Source organism: Kryptolebias marmoratus, linkage group LG12 (assembly GCF_001649575.2).
Source record: "Kryptolebias marmoratus isolate JLee-2015 linkage group LG12, ASM164957v2, whole genome shotgun sequence".
NCBI lineage: Eukaryota > Metazoa > Chordata > Actinopteri > Cyprinodontiformes > Rivulidae > Kryptolebias > Kryptolebias marmoratus.
The window spans coordinates 11,024,676-11,036,747 of record NC_051441.1 but is presented as its reverse complement, the minus strand read 5'-3'; the positions used below and the strand labels follow the sequence as shown (position 1 = coordinate 11,036,747).

Below are 12,072 nucleotides of genomic sequence, written 5' to 3'. Positions count from 1 at the left end.
AATCCTTCTTTTCTTGACATTGAATAGCTTGACTCTGTAACATTTTGCACTAATGAGCTAATTCTGGAGCTCCTTGGGTCTGTGTGTGAATGCATGTGAGTCTGCACGTGTGTGTGTGGGTGTGGGAGGGGGAGCGGTGGGGAGGGCACGTTAGCGCTGTATTTGATGTAGTAATGCCTTTTGGTGTTTAATTCACTAACAAGGCTGGAGAGGCATGCAAACAGAAAGGGCACACAACAAATGACAGACAGAAGAGACATGAGTTCTCTGCCAAAAGAACATACAAGCCACGGGCAAAAACACACACACACACACATCCCATCACTTTCAATAACATCAGTGAGAAACAGCACAGTATTTTTGAAAAAAAGCTTATTTATGCATGAAACACCATCATAGCCTATAAAAATGAGTTTTTACAGTTCCGGACCATAAATCAGTTTGAAGTGCTTCAGAGGGATGGTGCAAAGAAAGGAAGCTGCAGGTGGAGAGTGAGTGATGGAGATGCCATCTTGCTAATTAAATCAGTGATTAATTGTCAATTCAGGTGTCTTTGCAGCCATTGTGTGAAGAAGCAGAAGAACCTAACGACAGCCACAGTCGTCCTCCGACGTGTGGAAGATAACGGAGGAGACGGCGTGATTATGAGCAGCTCATCGTATGGTTTTTAATGTAGCCGTATTCTCAGATTTGGATAATCTTTTACTGTTTTTGTTCTCCTTTCTTATTTACATTCAGCGGGTCTGCTGTTAAGTTTCAACTACTGATTTACCTCGCAGCTTTTTGTCTTCTTTTCGTTTCTCGTGGCTTCATTATTATTTTAATCAGCAACAGAAGACAGATTAGTCCCGTCAAGAGATCCAGATGATTACTTAGAGCAAAACTTCGGCCCGGGACTCAGATGGCTTTCTGTTCTTCATAATTGAGTTATGGTTTGGTAACAGTTCGAGCTGTAACCTAATATTCTTTTGAAGACCTGCAAATCCAATCAAACTTCATGAAGCGTTTAATAAAGGTGGGAAAGATTGCTGCCCATTTTGAGACTTCCTTGTCTTCTTTTATTCATTTCAAAACTCAGTTTACTTTTAGTATTGAAACAAAACAAAAGCTGTACATTTTAACATTTATAACAACGTCTGAAATTGTCATTAGTGAGATTTTTCTAGCAGGGCTCAGTTGCAGTGATGCTTTGGCAGGTGAAAACTGCAGGTGAAACTGTCTGCTCGTCTCATGAACATGAGCCCGTTCAGTGAGGTACGCAGTGATGGTCAACTGTTGGACTTCATATTAGATTCCACCTACTTCTCCACCCACACACACACACATATGAAGCTTTATCTCTGACAATCATCTTCCTGTTTGTGCATGTATCACCTGTTTGCATTTTTATTTTTTATTTTTGTTAAATTCCAACCGTTGGTGCTTCAGGCTAATTTCCTTTTTCCTTTTTCCTTACTCCACTTCTGTATTCCTTTCAGATCGGGCTTCAAGCAATAAGCTTGGATTGTTTGAAATGGGTTTTATAAAAAGGTTATAAAACATTAATATCTTATTTGTTGTAGATAGCACTTTGAACGACCTCGGTCTGGAGAAACATACTGATCTCGTTCTGGCCAGATAAGGGTAGTCTGAGCAGGACCAAGAAGTGAATTGCTGCTATTTTAAAAAGCTTTACACCGCCATCAGTTTCACATTATGATTTGCATAAATTGTTGCAGCAGACATTTTCAGCAGGAATATTGCAATGTAAAGGTTTATTAAATAGCATTTGCATGAACTGCTGTAATGTTTTTTGAGACCAGACTTTGGTCTTGGAAGTCGAGGAAGAAACCTCCAGTGAAATCAGACTGAGGATGGGCGGCCATCTGCTGAGAGGACAGGAAAAAGACACAGACAAACACAGAAGGTTTGGTCCAGGTATGCTTTGTAAGGGAAGGAAAACAAAGAAAAACACAGGTGAATGACAACAATAACTGCATATATAAACATGGAGAGTAGACAAAGTAAAGACTGTAAGTGAAATAAAGAGAAAGTAAAGAAGTCTAAGCCTATAGCAGCATAACTAAGGGATAGCTCAGGAAACCCAAGCCAACCCTAACTATAAGATTTATCAAAAAGGAAAGTCTTAGGCCTAGTCTTAAAAGTAAACAGGGTGTCAGCCTCACAGACAGAAAATAGAAGTTTGTTCCACATAAGAGAAGCCTGAGAACTGAAAGCTCTGCCTCCAGTTCTACTTATAGAAACTCTAAGACCCACAACTAAACCTGCAGTCTGAGAGCAAAGTGCTCTGTTAGGAAAACATGGAACAACAAGACCTTTAATATAAGATGGAGCTTGGTTATTGAGAGCTTCACATGTTAGAAGATTTTAATTCTATTCTAAATTTGACAGGGAGCCAATGGAGCGAAGCTAAAACTGGAGAATTTTTTTTTACATCTAAATAGTAAATATTTACAGTGGAAGTGATAAATGCATACCATAACCAGCATAATTTTCGGGACAAGAAGTGTCCAATTTTAGTAATATTGCACATGTGGAAGATACACAGACACAAGAGCGATCTACAGCAGGTAAGATGTTAATCGTTCATAACCTTCCTCAGAGCTCCACTTCAGAAAATCTGAACTATCCCTTTTAGAAGTTTCTTTCACTTTTGGACACACTGTTTTTAAACTGCTCACTGAGTGGAATATGCAGTGTGTGCCCTTCACTGTCAGGCTGTTGGCTGCTCAGTCGAGCCTGAGGGCAGTGCGTGTTGGGGCGGTGTGTGTTGGGGCAGTGTGTGTTGGGGCAGTGCGTGTTGGGGCGGTGTGTGTTCGGTCTTGCCTGACAACATTAGCTGTTTTGGGGTCGAGTTGCCAGCAGAGGAACAACTGATGACCCTCTCAGCTAAAAAACAAACCGCCCGGTTCCTTTCATTCAGCTGAACAGCCGACCTTCATGTCTGTTGAGCTCTGAGATTAGTTTTCATTTCTCTGATCCTTTTACTTCCATCCAGACGCTCATATTTATTGTTCTCCCACTGCTTTGTGTGTGCAGGACTACAGACTTATGCACATAATGTTATTAAGCCACTGAGTGATTTTCCTCCTTCTTCCCTTCCCTCCAGTGACTCTCAATCTATCGCTACGTTTTCTCGAACCCATTATTACCATAGCAACTGTACAGTTGTTCACTTTGTTCCTCGAAATGCCTCGCACAATCACAGTGTGATTCCCGTCTTTTAATTTAATTGTACCTTCGGTGTTTTTTCATTCGTCTAATTTTTTAAGGATTTAATACCCCGTCGTAATGTCTGGGGACCATTTAGCTTTTACACACTGGCTGTGGAGTGCATAAAATATATATATATATATATATATATAAAAAATAAAAAACAAACCGAGCTTTATTTGATTAAATCATTAAATCATTCCAGTCTGTTTATCTCTTTACTCTGAATTTTCAGATTAGGGATCTTAGTTGCTTCGATTCAGAGTTACATTAAGAAACATTTAGTAAATCATGGCTGAGTGTTTACATGGGAGCAGGCTGCTTAATGAACAACCTCATTTTGGAGAAGTAGAGTTGAATTCTGACTGGACTGACCAGAAGTTTGCTGATGTCTTTGCACAGTGTGGTGAAACTGTAACCACTTACTATCACATTAGTTTTATGTCCAAAGAGAAGGTAAAACAATGAGCACAGCAGCCTTTAAATACAGTCAGTTTTATTCTCAGTGCTTCATCTTTGACTGAATAATTTGTTGATGATGTTTTTTAAGAATCTGAATGCTGAGTCAGCATTCACACCATTGTTTCCGTGTTTATAGTTTCTCCAAAAGGTTTTAGCAAGCTACCTCTGCATGCGTTGTGCTATTTTACCCATTCACATACCAAAACATTCAACTTTTATATGTTTTAAAATATTTAACTTATTTAAATATAAAATTTCCCACAGAAATACATTGAGACCTTTTCAGTTTTTTTCCCCAAAAACATTGTCCTTATTGAAATCTGCTCCAGGATCTTTGCTCTATTTTTGCTACATTTAGCTTTTAGCTACCATTCTATTTCTTTTAGCTTTTGGCTTCAGTTTTCCTAATTTTAGCTTTAGCAACTGTTTTTGCAAATATGTAGTCTTACCATTAGTATTTGTTTTTTCAAATTTTAGTATCTGTTTTGCTCATATTAGCTTCTGTTCTGCTGCTTTTAGTTTTTAGATCATGTTCTGCTTTTTTTTAGTTTGTTCTCTGCTCGTTTTAGCCTCTCTTCCGTGTTTTTAAGTTTAACTCAGTTTTAGCTTCTGCAGCAAACTTCAAGTCATTCATCACTCAGCATTCTAACTGCATGTCTGCAGAAAATGCAATAGCTCAAAATGTTAATAGTGCATTAAAGAGAAACAAAGTTCTTCTTGTTTCTGACACTATTAGACAGTTTATTGGCAGGAAAAGGCTATAGTACTTTGCAGAACTTTGCCAACAGAGGGTTTTAAGGGAAATACAGTCTTATAACTATGAATGTATTCAGTTCAGGAATTAAATTATTGCAGCAAAAATTACTTTTCAACTTATTTTAGGTGAAAATAGTTTAAACATGATGTTTGACTTCAAGCATTCTCAGTTGATTTTAATGGTGGATTTAAATGTTGTCGAGCACTTTCTCTATTATTTTAGGCTCCAGCCTCCCTCAGAAAGTGAGTGGTTCAGTCCTCAGTGTCTCCTGTCCAAATGTTGACATGTCCTCAAGAAGACACTGAACCCCGCTTTGACTCCAAAAGCATTCATGAGAGTTTGTTTGTTACAGAGAAAAATCACTCAAAGAACTTCACAAACTTAAAAAAGTATTCTCCGTCTGGATGAATAAATAAATAAAGCTCGTAGTTTTTTTTTTAAAAAAAGCTTTGAATGAATAAATAAATGTAATGGTTAAATATAAATCTCATCCATTTAACATCTTTAATAATCAGACTTTAGCAGGTGATAATGCATTGCTGTCTGGGATGGCGATGTTTCTGTCACTGCCCGACTATAATTAGCACGGCTGTTTGAGTCATTGTCACCGACTTCTTCCCGCTCTTCTGCATGATGCGGTCCTTGTTACGCTCCGAGGGCTCATCACCTCGCCTCACTGCAGCCATCTTGGCTTCAAATCAGAGGTTTGTCTGCTCGGGTCTCTCCTGCGCAGCACGATCTTTGGTGTTTGAACGGCTGAAATGAGGTTTCAGGAGGAAATGATGACTTACGATGTGAAACTAGCTCTGAGTATAAGCATTTCACCCACGGCTGGATGAATGAACACTTTTATCAGAGGTTCCAAAGGGCCTTAAGCCGCAAACTCTGTGTGAAGATAGTGTTATCAAAACTCAGAGTTCAGTGATTTTAAATAAACGACATAAATAATTACATCCCTGAAAGCACTGGAGATAAGAGGAGCACCATAATGCTGGTGTAATTAGGAGTTTAGTGTTTTGTAATGAATGATTCAGATTACAAACTTAATTAACAGCAAATACATTTTAAATGACAACTTTAAATAAGAGAGCTGCAAATGGAGCCAAATTAGTTGGCTGGTTTTTGTTTTGTTTTTTTCCTTGAAAACACTACTTCAACTTTAATGCAACAAATTAAAAAGAGTGGTCCTAAATGGAAAAAAAAAAGGATTTTTATTTTGCAGCCAGCTTGAAAATTGTACTTTGGTTACGTATATATTGCTTTCTTTTTCATCCATACTTAAAAGATTGGATGCAGCACGCCTGCATGCATGAAAAATGCAGCCTCACGCACTCACCACTGAACCCTCTCTGAAAACATAATCCAGCTGGTGAAAACAAATCCCATAAGTGAGCAGATCAGTCGGAAAAATTCTTCAGTCGACGAGCCTATGATCAACTTTGCAACATTTTCTCGGAAATGTAAAAGTTCCAACACTTGCGTTTGTTTAAATTTACTGAGATGTGTTTATTCAGGAGTATAAAGGCGTGAAAATCAGGATCCACAGCTTGTGCTGCGCAGACGTCATGAATAATGTGTTTAATCAGATGCTACATCTATGGACAAGTTCATCGTTTTTTTTGTAGCGGCCTCTAAAACAATTTTTTTTGTGATTTATAGAATAAAAAACATCAATTTTGAAACACAATCTGTCTGAAACTTACCTGACTGTTCAAAAGTGACGGTGTCCTTTTTGTTTTATGTTCATAAAACAAGCCACAAGGCAGTAATTATACATTATTTAAGTTTATCTACATTTTAGATATACAGATTTATGTAACACGCTGAAAGAAACCAAATCCCCCAAGCATAGCATTTTGCAAGAAATGCTATAAAGATGTAAATTATGTTTTTAACCAGCAAAACCAATACTTTGGTATGCCAGTATAACAACTGTGGGTGAAGGAACGCTAACTGTGCTCTTATGATTTGAAGATTTGTTTTAGAATAAAAACATCTGTTATATGTGTACATTTTTACATATTTTAAGGTTATTAGCCAGAATAACAGGTTAACCTTAAAGCGACTTGCACCTTTGTTCTTATTAAGTCAATAAAAGACTTAATGCCTGCTAATTGAAACAAGCTCTGAGATGATATCATAAGTGAAAATAGACACACAGCTACATGCAAATCTTCATTTGTGCTTAAAGCCGTGCCTCTGAGCAGATTATGTCTTCCCATCCTGTATTTCCCTGCAGTTAGAAGCTCGTGATGGCTCCCTGTGGTTAATTTTACCCAGGAGATAAAGAAATACAAGCAAAGTGACAATTACTGCAAGTTAACAGGAGAAAACTTAAAGCTCCCCATCCCAGTTAAACACATTCATGGATCACTGTTTGGAGACTAGAAAGGGAGAGAGGAAAAGAACTGAAACAACAAAATCTAATAAAATGGAGGAAGCACAAAACAGCTGCTTTATGAGTCCCTGTTGACCGTAGTTTGCTCAACAAGTCTCCTGTAGGATAAATTCAATGTTCCCACAAACAAATAATAATTACTAAATTCTCTTGGGGGAAATATCCATCAGAAATAGGGCCATGACCACATCAGGATTTTTTTTTCCTCAGCTTTCCTTTTATTTAAATACTCACAAAGAAATGCTGGAGGGAAGGGGTAAAAATAGCCTCCCTTCCTTAAAAGATGGATATGTTAATTAGACTTTTCTAAAACCCTCAAGTCCTCCTTCTTTCCATCATAAAAAACAAACATTTCTGTATTACTATCTCTCTGCCCTGCTCTCTGACATCATATTGTTTGCTTAATTTAGTCTTCTTGTGGGAGAAACCCCCCAACATTTTTCATCGATGTGGGCCTTTTCAGTCAGCCAGCGGTCTGTATAATTACACATGCAGCTGCTCTGACACAGCTCAGCTTTATGGAGGCGACGCTGATGGGGGTTTATCCACCCTCATTTGCAGGGCCTTAATTAGAGCCGTGTTTGTTTTGTGGTGACTGCAGAAATTAGCTAACCTCGGCTCTCACCATGCAGACTGGCAAATGTATGAATCAGTTCAGAACAAGCGAGCTGATCACCAGATTTCACTGCTAATTCTGCAACTTTACATGCATGTGTCTAACAGAAGAGAGCCTTTTCTATAAATGTCATCCAGATTGCACACTAAGCATCAGTTCTCAAACCCTTCTTTGCATGGTTTAGATGTAGTTTCAATGGATTTTTGCAGGATGATATTTTTTCCTTATAAAAGTGAAGCAAATTTACTCTTTGCGTAAGCATTTCCTTTCTAAAAAAATCTATCTTGCATTCTTTCAAGTTTTATAAATTACGTCAGAAACCTTTCTACCACTGAATATTTCTGCCATAGTTGTAGTTTCTTTGCACCATCATGGGTCCGACATCACAGGTCGGTGCTGATAAGATCACTCAGTTTACTGTGTCGAGAACATAAATGTACAGCTTTAACTTTGCCTGTAACTCTTTGTTTTTTGCTGGGCCCACTGTGGGTTGTTTGAATAAAATAAGCCTTGAGATTTTTATTTAAACTTTACATCAGTTTTGTAATATCTTAACTCTCAGTTTCTTCTTCTTCCCAGGACCCTAGAAGCAAACATAAGTTCAAGATTCACACATATGGCAGCCCGACCTTTTGTGACCACTGTGGCTCCCTGCTGTACGGGCTCATTCACCAAGGGATGAAATGTGACAGTGAGTATCACTCTGTGTGTGTGTGTGTGTGTGTGCACCTGTGTTTGGCTGCTTTAAGAGCCGGGACCTAATGAGAACAGATGGGAATACCCTGATACTGTACGACACTATTTCAGATCACTGGCCTGCCCTGAAGAGTCCTCTCTGTGCTGCCATTCCTTCCTCCCACACTCCTCTTTTAATCCTGTGGGGGAACGACCCCATCCTGCCTTTTCTTCTCAGTCTTCCATCACATTTCTTTTGTCTCACATGTCCCTCGTTGTGCTTCTCCCGTCCCCTCTTCCCTTCTGTCGCCACACTCGCTCCATCCATCACGCTGCACATCCATCTGCGGGTCTCCGGTGGTCCCCTAATTGCAGATGGTAATGAGAGCACACCAGAACAAATTGATGTAAGGGAGACCGCGGTGATTACGAGCGCGTTCCCATCTCTTGTCTCCTCCCAGCCTGACAGCCCTGCCAGGAGGACAGGAGGGGGAGGCAGCAGGATGGATGGACGGAAAAGATTGAAAAACAGTTGGAGGAAGAGATTTATGCTTATAAAGGTCTATCAGATGTCAGAATACAACATGACAAGTTGTAATACTGACAAACAGGACTGTGCAGCTTAGTGTCTACTGTTGTGGAATTAGAAATATTCGTGTGGATGCTGAGTTAGCATTCCTACTGTTGGTTTTCTTTTTTTTTATTCTTCCTAACTACTTCTGCATACATTGTGCTATTTTAGCCATTCATATACCAAAATGTTCAGCTCATTCAGGAGATGGGTGCTGTGACTTTTGTTTTTAGTAACTTTTATACTTTTCAAAATATTTAACTTCATTTAAAAATATTTTCCCCACAGAAATACATTGAATTTTTTTCCCATCTGCTTCAACAAACTTGCTCTGTTTTTGTGTCCTTATGCTACTTTTAGCTTTTAGCTAACCTTTTACTGTTTTTAGCTTTGCATTTTGCTTCTTTAGCTTTTAGTTATTCTTTTGCTACTTTTAGCTACCATTGTGCTGCTTTTAGCTTGTAACTAGCCTTTTAGTCTTTTTAGCTTTCAGCTACCATTCTGCTCCTCCTAACTTTAACCCGTCAGTTTCAGCCTCTCCAGCAGTCATTCAGCTCTCAGCATTCACGCTGAATTTTAACAGTAAAGATAATTTCTCCAGTTCTAGCATGAGTTTCATCTGATCGGAGCAGAATCTGATGTTGTGTTATCTGTAGACTCACTCGATCTTGGTTCAACTTTCTTTGCAACACATGAAATATGTTCATTTTATTTTAATCACATATTCAGACTTGGAAGCAGTGTAAAAAAAAGTGAGAGCCAAAACATGACACACAGATTAATTATGTGTGTTAAGATCAGGTAATTTAATCAATTAATGTGTGTTAATTTAACAGACTAAATGGAAAATTTAACTTTTATTTTCAAGATTTATGTTTAGTAAGAGCTGACACATCAGACTGCCCTTTTACCTGATATTTGTGTAGCTATCCATCTCTTCCTATTAAAGAAACATTGCATCTTCCTCATCTGTTTACGGCAGGGGCTCTCAGTGAATTGATGAGTCAGCACGCAAAAACCTGTGAAAACAATCTTGACTGCTGAACAGTTTACTGAGCTTTGCAGTTTTCGGAGCTGCCTCATATCTTTCCTACCTATACCTCATTCTAAACACTGACAGATGGGTGGATCTGATGATGTTCAAACTTACAGTTTGGGTTTTTACTCATAAAGCAGGATTGATGGGTTTAACACAGAAGCCACCTGCTTCTCAGCACTGCACATCAGTTATTCTTTGTTTTTCTGCTGGTAATTTATAGCTCCTTGCTGTTTCTTTTTGGAGGTTGTTGTTTAATTTTCCATTTTAAAGGTATTTATTACTATCTGTGAGGAGAAAAAAAAACTGACCCTGTGAATGAAATGGTATTATACTCAATTATTAGGTAATGTGATAATGAGATCATCAGGTAATTCTGAAACATAATAGTTCTTCTTTCCAGGCTGTGATCAAAGGTAAGGTTAGATGATATCGAGCGCATTACTGGCCTGAAAACAGTTATTGATTAAACTCATTTCTGTGGCAGAATCAGTCCATCGTTGCGTTAAAGATGATCCAGTATCTGAACTGAACATCTAACTGGGTTAAATGTTTTTTTTTGTGTGTTTTTTTGTTCTTTTTAGCTGTTAGCTGTTCAGCAAACTTTAAGGTTTTTGTTTAGTGTAGGTTTCAGCTTTTTTTTGTTAACTACAGCACCTCAGTATAGCTTCCTGTTTCATTTTGTTCTAGTTATTTCCCATAACGTCACACTCCTCAAACTATTTTTGCACTTTGTCCTCAGAGGCAGAGAACTTTCCTTTCAGTGTCTCGCAAATTGCACGAACCTTATTAAAACCAAAGAAATGTGAAAATAACACACTTATTTTAACCTCTTCTCTGGATTTCTGTGACTCACCTTTGGTTCTTGTCGCAATAAAAGAAGATTTCATTTCAAAGACTTCACACACACACACACACGCACACACAAGTCAAACGGCACTGAGACGAAGTCCCGTTCGGATAAACTCAACACTCTGTTTGTCTCTGTGTTTCGTCTCGTTTCCAGCCTGCGACATGAACGTGCACAAGCAGTGTGTGGTCAACGTGCCGAGCCTGTGTGGGACGGACCACACAGAGCGCCGGGGACGGGTCTTCCTCAAGATCGAGGTCAGCGGGGACAGGCTACACATCACAGGTTGGTTTTAATCTCTACCTGTGAAAAACCTGCCTGCAACAAGCTGCTCGGTCCCAGGGTGACGTGAGCAAGCAGATCCCAGATGGGGCTTGGAGGAGAACTGAAAGAAACAGCAGGTTTTATTTCTTTTTATAGCTCTTGGCTCCTTAAAGTAGTTTATTGAACTGGTTATAGACTTTTGTTGTTGTTTGATGGAGCTACCACTGCAGGTAAATTTACATTACAGGTTTTTATGATTGCTTAGGGGATAAGTTTGAGAAGAGAGCCCCCCTTTTTCAATACATTTCGCACAATTGGCATACTCGATTAGCAGAACACCCCCAGATATTTTGCAAAATTAAAAATTTTTGTGAAGAAAATATGCACTAATTTATAAAAACTGTCACCACATCAAACACACCTAAACCACTTTTACTTTCTATATAATTGTAGGTGAGGTTTATAGAAAAAGAACAAAAATATTGTGCTTATAGTTGTGCAAATCTGGGCTACTTGAGGGTAAACTTTTGCTAACTGTGGTAAAAATCTCTGTCAGTGTGAAAGCAACTGTCCAAAAACCATACAAACACACCAATCAGGTATAAACACTTTAAAACCTGTAACTGTGGTCAGTTAGTCAAGTTTAACCTTCACACTAAGCTTGTGCGATGTGGTTACAACATATTTGTCAAGAACAAAGATCAAATTATGCTCACAAAGGTCAATCAGACATCTGTTGCATGCTTATTGTGATGTTCAGCGTCACAAAAGGTACTCTGCAGGCATGACAGCTATAATAAAAAGTCTATTTCTGGAGCACTCTTTGATATAATCTATGACTATATTACAGTGTTGTTCTCGTCAAATCAAATCAGTGTTATTTCCTTGCTGTTCTCAAGCACGAGGAGTTGGCTTGAACTCAGCCAGAGATCCGTATTTTAACTCTGTATCTATGTAATTTACCTGAAACCCCTTTTTTCAGATCCACCCAGCGTTGCTTTGGCAATGTGCACCCCCTTGAAAGTAAAATACAGGTGCTGGTCATAAAATTAGAATATCATGAAAAAGTAGATTGATTTCAGTAATCCCATTTAAAAAGTGAAACTTGTATATTATATTCATACATTACATACAAACTCATTTATTTCAAATGTTTATTTCGTTTAATTTTGATGATTACAAATGACAACAAATGAAAATCTCAAATTCATCATATCAGAAAATTAGAAT

At 38.4% G+C, this 12,072-nt stretch overlaps 1 protein-coding gene across 2 annotated transcripts in view; it reads left to right on the top strand.

Moving 5' to 3' along the window:
- Positions 1-12,072, top strand: part of si:ch73-374l24.1 (protein kinase C alpha type) — a 101,749-nt gene that overhangs the window by 58,036 nt on the left and 31,641 nt on the right. For both annotated transcript variants that reach the window (XM_017421838.3, XM_017421839.3), the window contains exons 4-5: positions 8,026-8,137; positions 10,735-10,863. In XM_017421838.3, the coding sequence (XP_017277327.1) occupies positions 8,026-8,137; positions 10,735-10,863 (241 nt within the window). The remainder of the gene's footprint in view (positions 1-8,025; positions 8,138-10,734; positions 10,864-12,072) is intronic.